At 39.8% G+C, this 19,035-nt stretch overlaps 1 protein-coding gene across 12 annotated transcripts in view; it reads right to left on the reverse strand.

Moving 5' to 3' along the window:
- Positions 1–19,035, reverse strand: part of DNMBP (dynamin binding protein) — a 153,606-nt gene that overhangs the window by 108,722 nt on the left and 25,849 nt on the right. For 10 of the 12 annotated variants that reach the window (XM_082408054.1, XM_082408055.1, XM_082408056.1 and 7 more), the window contains exons 2-3: positions 7,175–7,329; positions 5,533–5,655 (exon numbers count right to left, since the gene is read on the reverse strand). In XM_082408054.1, coding sequence (XP_082264180.1) covers positions 5,533–5,655; positions 7,175–7,319 — 268 coding nt within the window. In that variant the 5' untranslated portion in view covers positions 7,320–7,329. Of the gene's footprint in view, positions 1–5,129; positions 5,311–5,532; positions 5,656–7,174; positions 7,330–19,035 lie in introns of those variants that run through there. The other 2 variants (XM_082408052.1, XM_082408051.1) reach the window with 2 other exon arrangements.

A 19,035-nucleotide genomic window follows, 5' to 3' on the forward strand; every position in this document is an offset into this window, starting at 1 on the left:
GGCTTCCCTGGTGGCGCAGTGGTTGAGAGTCTGCCTGCCAATGCAGGGGACACGGGTTCGAGCCCTGGTCTGGGAAGATCCCACATGCCGCGGAGCAGCTGGGCCCGTGAGCCACAACTACTGAGCCTGCGCGTCTGGAGCCTGTGCTCTGCAACAAGAGGGGCCGCGATGGTGAGAGGCCCGTGCACCGCGATGAGGAGTGGCCCCCGCTTGCCGCAACTAGAGAAAGCCCTCGCACAGAAACGAAGACCCAACACAGCCAAATATAAATAAATAAATAAATAATAAAGGAATTAAAAAAAAAAAAAAGCCTTATGAAGCAATAAAGACCTCTGGTAAAAGTAGATAGACGGGCGATGAGAAAAGCCAGTACTATTGTAACTTAGGTTTGTAGCTCCACTTTTTGTTTTCTGTTTGATTTAAGAGACTAATATATAATAAAACACACACATACAAATCAACAACAACAACAAAAAAAAGGATAAAAGCGTGGGCTTCCCTGGTGGCACAGTGGTTAAATCTGCCTGCCAGTGCAGGGGACACGGGTTCAAGCCCTGGTCTGGGAAGATCCCACATGCCGCGGAGCAACTAAGCCCATGTGCCACAACTACTGAGCCTATGTTCTAGAGCCTGCGTGACACAACTACTGAGCCTGCGTGACACAACTACTGAAGCCTGTGCGCCTAGAGCCTGTGCTCTGCAACAAGAGAAGCCACCGCAATGAGAAGCCCGCGTACCACAACAAAGAGTAGCCCCCGCTCGCCAAAACTAGAGAAAGCCAGCGTGCAGCAACGAAGACCCAATGCAGCCAAAAATAAATAAATTAATTAAAAAAAAAAAAAAGAATAAAAGCGTGCCAAAACTCCCACTCTCCTGGCTTTGAAATGAACTGTCTTTCCTTCCTTCCTTCTTTCCTCCCTCCCTCCCTCCCTCCCTCCCTCCCTTCCTTCCTTTCTTTCGGCTGCATTGGGTCTTCATTGCTGCATGCAGGCATTCTCTAGTTGCGGCGAGCAGGGGCTACTCTTCGTTGCGGTGTGCGGGCTTCTCATTGCGGTGGCTTCTCTTGTTGTGGAGCACGGGCTCCAGGCGCGCAGGCTCGGTAGCTGTGGCTCGCGGGCTCCAGGGTGCAGGCTCAGCAGTTGTGGCACCCGGGCTTAGTTGCTCCGCGGCATGTGGGATCTTCCCGGACCAGGGATCGAACCCTTGTCCCCTGCATTGGCAGGCGGAGTCTTAACCACTGCGCCACCAGGGAGGTCCCTGAACTGGCTTTTTTAAACCTGCAGAATTAGAATATTTTCTTGTTTTACCAAATCTTCATGAAACCCTTATAATAGGGTTTGTTTTCCTATTTTCAGTTGGGTGACTGTTTTTTTCCTTTCCTTCTTTCTTTTTTTTTCTTTTGGCCATGCCACACGTCTTAGTTCCCTGACCAGGAATCACACCCATGTCCCCTGCACTGGAAGCACAGAGTCTTAACCACTGGACTGCCAGGGAAGTCCGAAAACAATTTTGTTTGTTTTTATTTTGGCCGTGCTGTGCGGCTTGCAGGATCTCAGTTCCCCAACCAGGGATCGAACCCGATCCATGGCAATGAAAGCCCGGAATCCTAACCACTAGGCCACCAGGTAACTCCCTGGGTGACTGTTTTGAGATAAGCTTTATTACCTGGCAGATTGTCATTCTGTTGATTATTTCTACATAATAAAGCTTTTGTTTTTTTTTTTAAAGTCATAATTTAGGCCCTGAAAAGCACTTTAGAGATAATTTTGGTGAACACTTTTATTTTATAGCCGTTACTGAGTTTTTTGCATTCCTATGCCTTAGGAATAGAGGTTGCTTAGTGATCATTTCTAAACTTCAAAAACAACAATATGAGGAACTCCTGGAATAGAGTGACCAAATTTTGAGAACAAAAAAAATAGGAAGTGGGGTGACTCTTAGGGTCAGTCTCAGCCTTTTGCTTATGCACGATTAATCCCAGCCACCACGCTGCTTGTTTCTTCTGGTTAGATTTTTTTATTCGAATGAGAAATGCATTAAGAATAAGATGATAAGAAAGAATGAATGTCCTAGAATCTGAATATAAGTAGTTTGACTCTACAGTATAAAGTCCCTCACTGAAATCTTCTGCCCAGGGACTCTGTACTCTATGCAGACCGACCACTCTTTACCTGGGTTTCCACATGAGCCATATCAGAACCTTAATCCTGATATCTCACACACATGGCACCACAGATTTATGACACAGTGCTTTAACTGATAATTATCATTTATCTATTTATTTGTAAATAAATTTATCAATTTAATTTTCATTGGTCTTTTCTGGGGGTTGAGAGGTGGCCTAGAAGCATGAGCTTATAGGCAAGGGATAAGCATTCTGTGTTGTGTCAGGCAGTTAAATATTTCATCGCTCCCACTAATTTTTTTTCTCCCCTCTTTCTCTGCCTTTTCCTTGTTGTTTTGTTTTGTTTTTTGTTTTTTCTCTTTTTCCCACTCTTTATTTTCTAGGACAGCACCTACATTGATCTAAGAGACAAACTTGTTTCTGAATTTAAATATAACTCAAAATACAGGGAACAGACCAAAACAAATGGAAAGCTTTGGGAAAAGGAGAAAGGGTGACACCTGCTGGAAAAACCACTGGTGGTCTGGATTCCAAATAGAATCTCCCAGGGAAAATGTACATACACACAAAACTTCACATAATTATCAGGAAACAAGGTCCCCCGAAGCACATCCATGAACCCCAAGAATCCCAGGTTGAGAATAATAAAATAGCTTATCTTTATTGAGTGCTTACCCTCTGCCAGATGCGTTACATGTATAACCTCATTTAATCCTCACAACTACCCTGATGTAGGTATTATTATTTGTAGTCAAGGAAACTGAGGCCAAGAGAACTTAAGTAATTAGTACAGAATCACAGTTATTGAGTTGTGAAGTTGGATTTAAATCTAGGGCCATCAGAATTCTTATCCCCTAAACTATACTGCCTGCCCTAAATACATATATATTTTTAATAATATAATTTTATAGTTAAAATATGTAATTTTTTCTCTTATAAATCTCGATATTTCTGAAAGGTAAGTAAATAACAACTAAAGGCAGCATGGTAAAACAAAACAGATCTCAAACATTATCCCACATGTTCTTAAAGGTTTCCAAATCCCTCCTGACATATATTAAATCACAGAAGAGGAGAAGCTTCACTGCTACACTGAAGGACCAAAGGAAAGGCAAAGAAACAACAGGGAACTAGATTAACAGTACTAGAGGACAGGGATAAAGGAATGTATATACTCATGAGTGGAGACACTGATCTAATGGAAAAAGCAGAAGGGCCATTTTCAGTCTAAGAAGTAGAAGGGCCATTCCAAGCAGTAGACTTGAAAATCAGGAAGCCTAGATTCAAGTCATAAACTATATATAGTATAAAACAATACTTTCATTTTTTTTAGTGATTTTGTTTCTAACTATTAAAATATCTGTTATATATATAGAAAACAAGAGAAATTAAAATCATTTCTGTGTCTCAGGCTAAACTTCCCAGAAAAAGACAAATTGTGTAGATACACCTACTTGCCCCATCCTCAAAGGCTATTATGTTCAAATCGGAAGACATACAGAGCTAAAAGATGTGAACAGCATAGAAGGAAAGAGAGCTGAACAGTCAATGTGGTTACTGGCAGCACAGTATCACAGAAGATAAAACCACTAATAATTAGTACATCTCTTTCTATTCTCTCTTTTCCTATGTATCCCCCCTGCCCTGCAGCCTCTTCTTTTGAGCTCTGCTTATGTTTTTCAGCTCCGCAGCCTTAACTTGTTAAAAGATAGTCAAGGTAAGCTCTACAGACTCCAGGACCCAGCCTGACCTTGAGTCAGTCTCGGTAGAGGTGACTTGTGGCTGAAAGGTCCACACCAGGGTCTTCCTGAGAATCTCAGGTGGCTCTGGGATTCCTGAGGTGGAATTTAACTTCAAATCAAGTTCAGAACACATCATTCCAGTCTTCCCAGGAGAGGCATTCAGCAGAAAATCTGTTTAGTACCTAAGACTTGACTATGCAAGATATATTATGAAGCAAAAAAACTAATTCCAGAAGCCACTTCCTCAAATTCCTCAAATGTTGTAGACATACTGTATATTCCCACATAGTACATTGTTATACACAGTATTTGCTCCAGGAACCAGGTGCAGGAAAAAACAATGCCCGGCCACCCACATCCTCTGCACAGCTCTGGTGGAAGCCACTGTGCTTTGGCCCTTTCTCCACGCCCTCTGACTGGTCTGACGTGGACTCAGCCCTCCTCTGGGAGAGCTGTGAGTAGGGACAGATATGAGGCTCCCTACTATAACATCTTCATCTATTTCTGTCTGTCTTCCCAACGCGGATTAGCAAAAAAGCACACAGAACAGAGGTAGAGGCTTAGTGTAAAGTGAAGGCAAGAAACTCTGAAAGCTGATTTTGAGGATTAAGGTCAAAGTCCAATATTCTTTTCTTCTCACTGACTAAGGGTTAGGGACTTTGTTAGGTCTCTCTCCCCACCTCTGCACTCTCTCTCTCCCATATGTGTACACGGTTTAAGAAATTAAGCCTATCCCTTTAGTGCCATACTCAAAAGAGTAAGTAACAATAGTAACAACATACCTAATAAATTATACAATTTTGATGACTGTTGTGAGTCATCATAAAATTGCACTGGTCATAAGCTTCAGTTTGTGGAACACTACTGGCTTCTGTGCTTATGCAGAAATGTATGGACTTAATCAAGTACATGTGCCGAAACGGTTTAGTCACTCTTTAGACGTTCATATGTCTATCAGAGTGTAAGAAGTGAGAAATACTTGGAATATCACTGAGACATGGCTATGACCATCCGTTTTAAACCACTTCCTTTTAAACTGGTTCTGATGAGAACTTTAATAACATTACCTAATAGTTGAATAGCAATGGGGCTGTTTTGCATCTCTCTCTTAATCTGCATACCGTAATTCCTGCTCTACTATTATGCATTAATAAATAGTATGTTGTTAGCAAAGTCATATCAATTTTTACGGGAAAAAAAGATAACTGTAGTCTGAAGTGTAGCTACAACCTGGGGCAGTAGAAAGATAATACTGGACTTACAAATAATCAGGTGATGTAACTTCACATTCTGAGGCCAAAACTTCTCAACTGCAGGTAACATTCTTTGAATCTCATTCGCATTATTATTATCATTTTTTTTTTTTGATAAGTGGAGGAAGTCATTTTCATTATTTTTAAAATGCAGTTAATAATACCCACTTTGCTACCTGCCAGGTCTGTGCTGAGAATGAAATGAGAATGTATTTGTGAGAAAAAATGCTGTGGAAATTATGAAATGCTACTCAAATACAAGGCATTATTATTGTCAGCACTATCTTGGTATTATTGAAGACTCTCTAGAGGTTAGTCACTTATAAAAATTCAAAAAAAAGATCTAGTTGTCAAAATGGACTGACTCCACCAATCTTATTTTAAACAGTCTACTCTTGGATGATCAACTTACCTCGATGGAGGGAAAGGCTGTTCAATTCTAGGGATGTAAATTCACAGATACAGACAAACAGTCTCTCGCCCTCTTTTAGACTGGGAATGGTAACAACTTCCACAAAACTGCTGGGGAACTGTCCTGAAAATAAAAGCAAACATTTCCAATATTAAAATTGCTTTTTTTCTGTCTGTGTACCAGGACAAAAAACTTTCTTCTGAGCCCATTTATAAACCCTGAATTGAAAACTCACTGAGTACTCATCGCTGGAGAATATATTGTAGAAAACGTGCAGTGCACAAAATTAGGTGCATGCAGAACACAGAGAGTGCAATTCAATTCAATGAGCATTTATTGGGTGCCACTCTATCAAAGGCACACTGCAGAGGGGAAAATGAGTAAGACAGTCTTGGCTCTGAAAGATCTTAAAATTTGATTCAGACATAAAATCTAATTCAGACATAAACAATAATTCAGTTTGAAATCCAGTGTCACATCCTAGGTACACAAATTGCTATGGAAGTTCAGAGAAAGTAGGAAATGGGTCAGGAAGAAAATGAAAAATTTTATGAAAAAGACTACAGTTGAATCTGAAGATTGGCAGGGTTTTAACAGGTAATAGTAGACAAACAGGACCTGTCAGTTGGAAAGCATCGTAAAGTTTAGTTGATTCCACCTTCTAACTATCTCTTGCATTTGTCCACTTATCTCCAGATTCACCACCTCGGTCCAAGCCATCAACACCTCTCACCTGGATTACTGCAACCACTTCCCATCCCACCTCCCTGTCTTTGGTTTTGCCCTTTCCTATCATTCTTCAATCTGCAGCACTGAGCTTTCTAAAAGACAAATCTGATTGGGCTTAAAGCACATTTACATTATCCTGTTTCCATAACCCCTTTCCATGGCATGCGCTGTCCTCCATGATCTAGCTTCTGCTCATCTCCCCACGCCATCTCCCCCCGCTCAACCATTCACACTTCATGCCAGACTGAACTTTCTCAGTCCCTCCATGTTCTTTCTCTCTCATTCCAGGGCCTCTGAATAAGCAATTCTCTCTGCCTATCCTCTTTGCCTTGCTAACTCCTACTCACCATTTTTATCTCACCTGAGATGTCACTTCTACTGGGAAATAATCTATTATCTCCCAAATGTGGCTTAAGTATCAATAAGAGTCTGTTCTAAGGACTGTATGATATACTCCAGCCCAGACTTCCATAAATATATATAAGTTAAAGATTGGATTTAACATAGATGCATAGTGTGGGGGAAAAACTTCCAGCCTTCCCTTGGCAAATTCATACAAGAAACTGGTGCTAACGTGTTTTCAAGAATAGAAAAAAGGAAACCAGGTGCATGGAAAGTGGGAGTTAACTGCATCTAGGGTAGAGGGAAGATTTAATAAATTTAGGACACCCACGAATCTAGGAGGGCAGCTGGTACCTAACCATGTCAACCTTTTAAAGGAACCAGTTAAGGAGAGACGCAGTGATAACAGATATTCTCTCCTTGCTGGTAGAAACCACAGTAAACACACACAGAAAACACAAAAGGATCTGAAGTGTATTTATTGGGCTTCTCATTAAACCTTTATTTTTAATATGGAAAGAAGGGAGGGTCTGTGGTCTATTTTGTACGTGAGGAATTATGAACCTCTTACCTGTCACATCCTCTTTCTTTCCTAGAAGCCAAAATTCATCCACCACTGCCAACACCTCAATAACATCTCCCACAAAGAGTGGCAGTTCTTCTGATACGCTAGGGCAGAAGTCAAAGATGGCTCGAACCACTGAGCCGGCCTCCATCTTTTATAACCTGGAAAGAAAGGTGGAAAGAAATGGGAAAGCATAAGTATTTAAGACACTGTAATATATATTGGTATCTTGAGAATTATCATTAAGATATAAAGTATCTTATTAATAATAAATTATTATTAAGATATAAAGTTTATATAAGACTACTTATAATGAAGTCAAAGCTAAGCAAATAAGAAGTTTGTGCTTTTAAAAAATCAAAATACTGTCTCATTTCTTTAAAAACAATAATTTCCTCATACTTTTTCATTTAATTCTCCAAGTCATTCTGGAATTGAAAAAAAAAGTGACCTATAGCTATGTGGAATAGAAAACATGTAACTTGGAAATGTAGACTTTCCAATATGCTTGAAGAAGGCAATATGGGAATTAACATTTTTAAGGTACGAGGCAAGAGGGTACTCTTAAAATATGGTATTTAAAAAGTAGGGATTTTAAACATGGCATTTCATCTATTCCCCATAACTATCTTTTTTTTTGCGTATCTTTTTCCCTTTGTATTTCCCCATGTATTTTATTTATTTTATTTCTTCTTCAAGTTTTATTGAGGTATAATCGGCATACAGCTCTGCATAAGTTTAAGGTACAAAGCATAATGATTTGACTTACATACAACATGAAGTGATTATCACAATAAGTTTAGTGAATGTCCATCATCTCATACAGATACAAAATGAAAGAAAAAGAAAAAAATGTATTTTTCCTTATGAGGATGGCTCTTAGGATTTACTCTCTTAACAACTTTCATACATAACATACAGCTGTGTTAATTATATTGATCGTGCTGTACATGCCATTCCTAGTACTTATTTATCTTATAACTGGGAGTTTATACCTTTTGACTGTCTTTGACCAATTCCCGCCCCTCCGCCCGCCCCGCCTCTGGTACCCACAAATCTGATCTTTTTTTCCATGAGTTTGTTTGTTTGTTTATTTTTGAAGTATAGTTGACCTACAACACTGTCAGTTTCTGTTACACAACTTAGCGATTCAATATTTCTATGCATTTCAAAATGATCACCACGATAAGTCTAGTTATGATATGTCACCATACAAAGATATTAGTTATTAACTATATTCCCCACACTATACCGTGACTCGTTTATTTTACAACTGGAGGTTACTTCTTAAACTCTCTCACCTATTTCTTTCCTCCCCTCACCCCCCTCCCTTCTGGCAACCACCTGTTTGTTCTTTGTATCTATGACTTTTTTTGTTTTATGTTTGTTCATTTGTTTTTTAGATTCCACATATAAGTGAAATCATACAGTATTTGTCTTTCTCTGACTTATTCATTTAGCAGAACACCCTCTAGGTCTATCCATGTTATTGAAAATGACAAGATTCCATTCTTTTTTTATGAATAATATTCCATTGGCATGGAATATTCCATTCCATCTTCTTCATCCATTCATCTATTAATGGGCACTAAGCTTGCTTCCATAGCTTTTGTAAATAATGCTGCAATGAACACAGGCATACATATATCTTTCTGAATTAGCTTTCTTCAGATAAATACCCAAGAGTGGAATTGCTGGATCATATGGTAGTCCTATTTTTAATTTTTTGAGGAAACTCCATACTGTTTTCCATAGTGTTTGTACCAATTTACATTCCCACCAACACTGCATAAGGTTTCCCTTTTCTCCACATCCTCGCCCACACTTGTTATTTATTATCTTTAACAGCCAATCTGACAGGTATGAGATGACATCTCACTGTAGTTTTTATTTGCATTTCCTTCATGTGCCTGTTGGCCACCCGTATGCCTTCTTTGGGAAAATGTCTAGATCCTCTGCCTGTTTTTTAATTGTGTTACTTGGTTTTTTGACGTTGAGTTGGATATATCATTTGCAAATATCTTCTCCCATTCAGTACGTAGCGTTTTTGTTTTGTTGATAGTTTCCTTTGCTGTACAAAAGCTTTTTTTTAATATAAATTTATTTTATTTATTTTATTTTATTTTTGGCTGCATTGGGTCTTGTTGCTGCGTGCGGGCTTTCTCTAGTTGTGGCGAGTGGGGGCTCCTCTTTGCTGCGGTGCACGGGCTTCTCATTGCGGTGGCTTCTCTTGTTGCAGAGCATGGGCTCTAGGTGTGCGGGCTTCAGTAATTGTGGTGCACAGGCTCAGTAGTTGTGGCTCACGGGCTCTAGAGCACAGGCTCAGTCGTTGTGGCACACGGGCTTAGTTGCTCCACGGCATGCGGGATCCTCCTGGACAAGGGCTCAGACCCGTGTCTCCTCCATCAGCAGGTGGACTCTCAACCACTGGGGGAAGTGATTGAGAGCTTTTTAATTTGGTGTAGTCCCTCCCCACAGCTATCTTAAAGATGAGAGTACTGAGGCTCAGCAAGTTAGAAAATTTGTTCAAGATCACAGAGCTTATAGCAGCAGGGCCAGGATTCAGACTGAGTGCATGCCGGCCTCTAACTACTGAGACTGTGCCTGTAAAAAAAACAATGTGACCTGAAGAACAGCAGCAGGACCCTACCTCAGTGACCCAGATTTAAAATGCATTGAAAAAGACAAATCCATAAAAAGAACAAGAAAGGGCTATGTAGATGGCGCCTCCAGACAAGCTTTAGTACACTATACCAGATCAAGAATGTGTTTTCAGTTCAAAGACGCCTACGGCCCAAACTTGCATACTATCTTATGGTGTCTGTGCTGTAATAAGACAATGTGTCTGTTACTTTGTGTCAAGGGAGCCTAAGGATATGTTAAGCAATAGAAAGGGAGGCAATAAATAGAGGGCATATGCCGTCAGCCATGATTACCTTCAGCCATGATTACCTTACACTTCTCCAGGGTCTTTTGCAAGGAGTGGCAGAAGATCTCCAGAGTGTCCAGGCCCCAAGCCTATTTTTCTTTATTTGCCTCAAGTATCATTTGGTGTTAGTAGAGATGAGGATTCTAACTTGCATCTCACATATAACTACAAACAACATCAAAAAGCACTAAGTGCCTAATTACAAAAAAGGATAGTTATAGCTCTAAGTTTACAGTCTACGAATGATGTGGACAAACATTTAGGCACATAATAAACTGTTCAGTCTGTTAATGTGAAGGGCCTATAAGATTTTAATGGCGCATGCAACACACATATTACATATTTAATTTGAACTGTTGAGTAAAAAGAGCTTATCTTTGCGTTACTGAAACTTTTTTTCCTATAATGAGATGACCTGGGTACACAATGGAGAAGCAAAGTAGCTAGTACCGTTCCCCACATCCTCTCCCACCTCATATTTTCTTTAAGTATTAAAAAATATATATAATTAAAATCTCACACCGAGGAGGCAGCATAATGTGAATGCAAAGTACGAGGCTCCTTGAGTCAGAGAAATCAAGGTTCAAATCCCAGCTCCACTAGTTATTAGCTTTTTCACCTTGGATATATTACTTAAACTCTTTGGGCTTCAGCTTCCTTTTTCAGAAAAATGGAGATAATCATACTTTCATAATAATCATCAAGAGGATGATGATAATGATAAAAATAATTATACTAATGCCTAACATTTATTGAGCACTTACTATGTGCCATGCATTGTACTATGAATTCCCTCATTGAGTTCTCACAACAACCCTATTGTATATAATTGGTTCCCATTTTGCAAGTGAGGATACAAGCTCAGAGAGGTTATATAACCTGTCCAGGTCACAAAGTCAGTCAGACATGGAATAGGAACCCAGGTCTGCCTGTCTCCAAAGCCTTAACCAGTATGCTAATAGTGTGAAAGGACCTAAGCCAGCACCTAGGTGCTCAATAAATGTTAGCAGTTATTACTAAACATCATTCCCATAATCAGCTACAAGATCAAATCTGTGCCACCAATACAGCATCACCAGAATGTGATATTTCAAGTATATAAACACTACAAAATTTACCATTTCAACACGTCAAAACGTGGTTAACTCTGACCATGTTTTAAAATAGGCACATTATATACACCCTTGCCTTATTCAATAGAAGAAAAGACACTGAACATGAACTTAGTAAGTTCATTATTAAGACCATACCTTACTGTACTCTGCTGTAATACAAAATACCAGTACTAGGTAACTTTTAGGTCTTTCTCTTTTAATGTCAGCTTTCCCTGTGCTATCACTTTATTTCCTCTGTCAACTTTTCTACCTCTTTCTAAACTGTTGTTTATAATCTGCTGGGGGGTGGGAGGACCACACACACCCCACCAAAATTATTTAAAGTTTCCAGATAAATAAAAAGTAAACATGCGTCAAATGAGAGGCTAACAAACTCTTCTGCAGTGGTAAAGTACATGTGGTAGTGCTAGAGTCCTTCAACAGTTATTTTTTATGTGCTCTGAGGCCCCTTTCTTATTTTCTGGCTGTCTTCCAGACAGCTGAAGTTACCAGATGTCAAATTTCCATATAAGGGTGGTGTCATAAATATTTTTTCCCTAAAACAAACAATATTTTTCAAAACCCTTAGACATCTATAAGTTATTAAAACAATTCCTCAAGGTTGAGCCAAGGTAGATATTATTTTCCTTCTACTACTATATTTTCTCAAATTCCATCTCACTATCAGACTAAATATATACCTCATTATCTGAAGTATCAAGTAAAGAATTAGCATACGCCCCACAGGATAACTTAGAGACCTACCCTGTTACATGGAGGAGTAACCTTTGTTACTTGAAAGAGTTAAAGTTTCTCCCTGAGAACCTTCCTGCTTTACCAGAATATGACTCAGAAGCAGAGGAGGGTCTGGCTCAATAAATACTTTTACTGACTGACCTCCTACCCTATTGGAAGGAGCGCGTAATCGCTGAGGAATACACACCCTGGAAGGGTGATGAAATCAGAGCCTGGCTAAACTACATGATTTGTGGGTGAGACCAGACAGGAGATCTTTATGTCCTCTGTTTTATGTGGAATATCATGAATTTCATCTGCCTCCTCTGTATACACTATAAAAAGCAACAATTATTGTTTTTGTCTGGGCCATTTTAGAAGCCAGGACTGGGAATTCCCTGGTAGTCCAGTGGTTAGGAGTCAGTGCTTTCACTGCCGTGACCCGGGTTCAATCCCTGGTCAGGGAACTAAGATCCTGCAAGCTGCAAATGCAGCCAAAAAAAAAAAAAAAAAGAAAAAAAAAAGAAAAAACAAACCAAAAAAACACCCCAGAACATATATTTTGAAACTCAATCATAACTAGCTTATATATGAACTGTTCCACCAACTTCAGATGGAAGTAAAAAGAACTACATTGGAAATCAGAAAGCAGATGGGCTTCAGAGAAAGCAGAGGAAATAAATGCCTGTATGGCATAAAGTCTGGGACATCAGAAAGTTTGCTATGAAAACAACGCTTCTTCTCTTGCTGGTGAATGCCAGCCCTTCCACCTTTGCAGAGTCACTCTGCATTTGAGGTGTAAAGATCCTTCATTCTTCAAACCCTTACAGGACATAAAACTCTATGAGGGAGGAGATTTTTGTCTGTTTTGTTCACTGGTCTGGAGTAATGCTCAGTGAGTAATTTTTGGTGAGCAAATGATTTTTTGAACTTTAGGAAAATACATGGAACTGTTCATATCAAAATCTCTACTTCCACTTACCTGAAACTAAAGTAACCATCTCTTCTCCACAGTTTTACCTTCCAGCTTGAGTAACAGTGTCATATAAATCTTTTAGATCAAACATTAAAATCTTGCATTTCTTCATCCTCTACAGCCCACAGACAGTAGGCTCAGCTCTCTGGCAAAGAGCTAAACCAGAACCAGAGTTCAGGTCTGTTTGACTCCAATGCCCATGTTCTTTTTACTATAAATGTTATTTCTCTTAAATCTCACTGGTTCTTCATCCAAAATCTCTAGATTTCCTTTTTCTTCTCCTTAGTTCTCCGATATTGTATTATGAAAATCTTCAAACAGCCAAGTTGAAAGAATTTTTTTTTTAATTTTTTTTTCAAATTAATTAATTAATTAATTTATTTATGGCTGCGTCGGGTCTTCATTTCTGTGCGAGGGCTTTCTCTAGTTGCAGCAAGTGGGGGCCACTCTTCATCACGGTGCGCGGGCCTCTCACTATCGCGGCCTCTCTTGTTGCGGAGCACAGGCTCCAGACGCGCAGGCTCAGCAATTGTGGCTCACGGGCCCAGTCGCTACGCGGCATGTGGGATCTTCCCAGACCAGGGCTCGAACCCATGTCCCCTGCATTGGCAGGCAGATTCTCAACCACTGCGCCACCAAGGAAGCCCCAAGTTGAAAGAATTTTACACCCACCACCTAGAGTCTACCATTAACAGGTTGCTGCAGCCACTTTATCACATATCATCTCTCTATCCATTTATCAATCCATGTTATTTTTTGATGCATTTCAAGTATTTTTTATTTTATCTTTGATGCGTTTCAAAATAAAGCACAGACATTTCCCCCAGTACTTCAGCATATGTCTTAACTAGAGTTTATTATTTGTTTACAGTTTGTTTTCTTTTTGGGAAGTACCATTTTCCTCTCTTCTTGGCTAAAGATACAATTCTTTTCTCCCCACTCATCTGTCAGTGAACCTGGTTAATCTTTTAAACTGTCAATCTTTACATATTACACAGTTGCTAAGAATTTACAAGGTTTTCCTACTCTCTATAATTCATTCACATATTCAACAAATATTAATCAAGCCAAACAGAGTCAATCAAATTCCCATGCAGGCTAAAAATTTGGCTCTGCTGGGTAGACTAATCATTTGATGACCCTGTAACCCCATATTCTTTAAATATTTATTCTCTAATTCTGTTGGTGACTGACAGGAGCATTTAAACTCTCCTCTATTGTCCTAAGCAACTCAACTCCTATCCCAAGGTATTCACCCTACACAGGACAAAATAAGACCCTGCAGATAACCTGATGACTATCTTAGAAGGAGATACTCAGGCTTATCTTTCAATGAGGGAGAGATCAAGAGAGCAGACAACTGTTTTTTTTTGTTTTTTGTTTTTTTTGGCTGCGTTTGGTCTTTGTTGCTGCGCGCGCTCGGGCTTTCTCTAGTTGCAGCAAGCAGGGGCTACTCTTCATTGCGGTGTGTGGGCTTCTCATTGCAGTGGCTTCTCTTGTTGCAGAGCGTGTGCTCTAGGCGCACAGGCTTCAGTAGTTGTGGCTCGCGGGCTCTAGAGTGCAGGCTCAGTAGTTGTGGCGCGTGGGCTTAGTTGCTCGGCAGCATGTGGGGTCTTCCCGGACCAGGAATCGAATCCGTATCCCCTGCATTGACAGGCAGATTCTTTTATTTTTTTTTTTTTAACATCTTTATTGGAGTATAATTGCTTTACAATGGTGTGTTAGTTTCTGCTTTATAACAAAGTGAATCAGCTATACATATACATATATCCCCATATCTCTTCCCTCTTGCCTCTCCCTCCCTCCCACCCTCCCTATCCCACCCCTCTAGGTGGTCAGAAAGCACCGAGCTGATCTCCCTGTGCTATGCGGCTGCTTCCCACTAGCTATCGGTTTTACATTTGGTAGTGTATATATGTACATGCCACTCTCTCACTTTGTCCCAGCTTTCCCTTCCCCCTCCCCATGTCCTCAAGTCCATTCTCTATATCTGCGTCTTTATTCCTGTCCTGCCCCTAGGTTCTTCATGACCATTTTTTTTTTTAAGATTCCACATATATGTGTTAGCATACGGTATTTGTTTTTCTCTTTCTGACTTACTTCACTCTGTGTGACAGACTCTAGGTCCATCCACCTCACTACAAATAACTCAATTTCGTTTCTTTTTATGGCTGAGTAATATTCCATTGTATATATGTGCCACATCTTCTTTATCCATTCATCTGTCGATGGACACTTAGGTTGCTTCCATGTCCTGGCTATTGTAAATACAGCTGCAATGAACATTGTGGTACATGACTCTTTTTGAATTACGGTGTTCTCAGGGTATATGCCCAGTAGTGGGATTGCTGGGTCGTATGGTAGTTGTGTTTTTAGTTGTTTAAGGAACCTCCATACTGTTCTCCATAGTGGCTGTACCAATTTACATTCCCACCAACAGTGCAAGAGTTTGTGGTTTTCTCCACACCCTCTCCAGCATTTATTGTTTGTAGATTTTTTTGATGATGGCCATTCTGACTGGTATGAGGTGACATCTCATTGCAGTTTTGATTTGCATTTCTCTAATGATTAATGATGTTGAGCATTCTTTCATGTGTTTGTTGGCAATCTGTATATCTTCTTTGGAGAAATGTCTATTTAGGTCTTCTGCCCATTTTTGGATTGGGTTGTTTGTTTTTTTGATATTGAGCTGCATGAGCTGCTTGTAAGTTTTGGAGATGAATCCTTTGTCAGTTGCTTCATTTGCAAATATTTTCTCCCATTCTGAGGGTTGTCTTTTGGTCTTGTTTATGGTTTCCTTTGCTATGCAAAAACTTTTAAGTTTCACTAGGTCCCATTTGTTTATTTTTGTTTTTATTTTCATTTCTCTAGGAGGTGGGTCAAAAAGGATCTTGCTGTGATTTATGTCATAGAGTGTTCGGCAGGCAGATTCTTAACCACTGCACCACCAGGGAAGTCCCCTGATTCTTAAATCTGCAGTGATTTTTTTTTTAGTGCCGCAAGGATATTTTAACACTTTCTATGGACTGAAGACCTTGGCAGGTACCTCTTAATCCATTTTTGCTTCCCTGATGTACCAAGGAACATTCAAGATGATATGAGATAAGCTGTAGTTCCTGCCCCCAAGAAGCTTAGCTTAGTCCCCACCATTTCCCCAAAATATGTTCTGAGGACACCAATCATATTGCACCCAAATACAAGAGCTCTATGGTCATTATAAACCTGGGAAAGGCTATAAGCCATATTTCTCTCTTGGAGGGGTACAAAAAATAAAGACTGAGTCAATCCAGGCAAGAACCACTTTTTAATCCAGCTTTCCTAAATTTATCTGGCAAAGCACACTTTTTTCAGGTCAAACTTTAAATTTTTTAAATTGTTTCTCACCCCACTTATTCATAAATAGTCCTTGTGCAGTCCTAGCCAATCAAAATGCTCTCTGCTCCCATAAAGCACTTTCTGTCCAGAACTTGTTCTTTGTTTACATGCTGTTTCTTTTTTCCATGGTGGGTTCCACTGTCTGTCCACACATTTAAACTCTCCCCACTCTCTACTACTTCCAGATGATGCCCTTCTCTCTTGCTCAAGCCCACCTCCACCTTTCATGTCTCAGCTCCCTTGCTCTTATTCACCTTGCAGATCTGTGAGACATCAGACTGGACATGTAAAAGTTACAGCCATGAGAGAGAATGTATTAATGAAAACATACTCAGAAATAAAAATAACACTTAAAAAAGTATATCATGCAACCCAAGTGTCCATCAAAAGATGAATAGGTAAACAAAATGTGGCATATACATACAATGGAATATTATTCAGCCTTAAAAAGGAAGGGCATTCTGACACATACCACAACATGGATGAACCTTGAGCATATTATGCTAAGTCACAAAAAGACAAAAACTGTGTGATTTCACTTATATGATGTATCAAGAGTAGTAAAACCCATAGAAACAGAAAGTAGAAAGGTGGTTACCAGGGGATGAGGGGAAGGAAAATGGGTACAGAGTTTCAGTTTGTGGCGATGGAAAAGTTCTGAAGATGGATGGTGGTGATTGGTTGCACAAGAATGTGAATGTACTTAATGCCACAGAACTGTACATGTAAAAATGGTAAATTCTATGTTATATATATATTTACCATAAGAAAAAAGATTTTAAAAATCTATGTCATAAAATGTGAGGGAATGTGAAAGAAGGCCTGGTAAACTTCAATAATTTTTGATAAGAAACGTATCTGCAAGTCTGGACAGACTTTACAAAAAAAATCTCCTGAGATAACAAACTAAACTTTTCCCCTGATAGACGCTGATATCAAACCTGGGATAGACTGAGAACACTGAACAATAAGCCAGTGCTGGGTGTCTTCCATTTCCCCTTCCAGGTCTGTCCTCCACCCTTCTGCTCTGCTCTGTGCTCCACAAGGCTGACCCATAAGAACTGCATCAAGGTGCTCTTTTACCTATGGTTTCCAGTTGGGTTCAATTAGCCAATGGGTGGCACCAGCAGGAGATCTGAAGGCAGAGGGATGGTGAGGTTGGGCATTTTATTCCCATGTGTCCCTCCCTGCTGGGCTGTGGGTTGGCTATATTGTTCTACTAAAGGCTACAGCCACCATCAGAAAGCCCCCTCAAAACAGCTCTTTCTCTTGGGTTAGGTAACCACCCGGTTTCTTGCCCCTGAGGTCTGGGTGGCTCACCTGCTATCCCTGGGGTACAGTACAATTCTCTGTTATTTTCCCTAAACCTGTCTATTCCATTCTAAGTGGGACCTCCTCAAATTATCCAATTTGAGTGTGCCTTCTATATTCTGCTGAGCCCTTGACAGATACATGCCCAAAAGGATTTTCTGAGTTTATGAGAACTATGCATAAAAAAATGGAGACAGAAAATATAGGAAACTATATAAAGTTAGTTTCCTAAATCTACCATTCTAAATCTAGGTGAGACATAAGAGGTAGATATATAAATTTTGAAGGCTTAAAACATGTTTAGAAAAATATTGATGCCTGGGGTCCTGTGCACCCACCCTTCAAAAAAAATCCCCACTTTTTTGACAGATTTGGTGCATTGGACCCAGACTCTAAATTGTTTTGAAATTCTGAGCGATCTCTTTTACTACTAGGGAAGTGGGACACAATGTGTGAGAGCTTTGAAAATTTACTATATTCTTTCAAATAGCACTGATGACACCTTGCACAGTCTTCCTAATATTGCCCAATTCATAGTATAAGTCTAAATTCTGGACTTTCAGAAGAAAATTTCTGAAGGAGTTTCCTTAACTAAAAGACAGTTTCTCCTTTCTTGTTTGCTCCTACAAAGTGGGTGTGCTGGAGCATCACAGGTACATCTTTGTCAACCTGAGAAGAGATGCAAGAGGGTCCTCTTCGTAGGGACTCTCCAGTATAGGTTCCTTCAAAGGAATATGCTTTCATGAGCATCTGGAAATTTCCTTATGTCTTGAAACTGAACTCTCCATAAAACATTTTGGGGAATGGAAATCCATTTAAAAAATTTCAAGTCCAAGCAATGAAAAGTAATATTTAACCTCATTGAAGCAATTGCACAGTTCTCTTATTCTTGGCAATACAGGACTAAAAAGAATGAGCTCTTTGCTCTGGGTGAAAGGATAAGAGGTGTCAGAAAATGAACTCTAAATCTGTTTCCGGAAGGAAATGAGAGAAGCTAGGAAAACATCATTTCCTCCTCTGGTTTATGTCACTAGAGTTCATTTTGGACAGAAGGTCAGCAGTCACTGCCAGGTGATTACTCAGAGAACTAGCAACAGATGAAGAGGAAAAGTAGAACCCATTTTGATCATGGTGGCCCCCATGAAGCTGAGCAGCATGGCCTGGGCTAACTGTCCTCCAACAAGTATCTTCTTCCAACCCACTGTGCTCTCCTGATGACAGCAGCACTGACTCACATGTACTTTGCTAAACAGGTTACGGAATGTTGGACTGTAAGAAAAAATAAAAAGCCTGTTCTGACTTAGGTGGGATGATCAGAGAAATGAGGGTAGAAAAGGAAAGGAATCTGCTATTGTAAACTGTCTTACAGTTTATATTATATTTTGCTTATTTCAAACTTGTCTCAAGTTGGAAGGCAACAACCTCAGCGATGGAACAGGACATAGAT

Source organism: Balaenoptera borealis (genome assembly GCF_965194805.1).
Source record: "Balaenoptera borealis genome assembly, chromosome: 10".
NCBI classification, from domain to species: domain Eukaryota; kingdom Metazoa; phylum Chordata; class Mammalia; order Artiodactyla; family Balaenopteridae; genus Balaenoptera; species Balaenoptera borealis.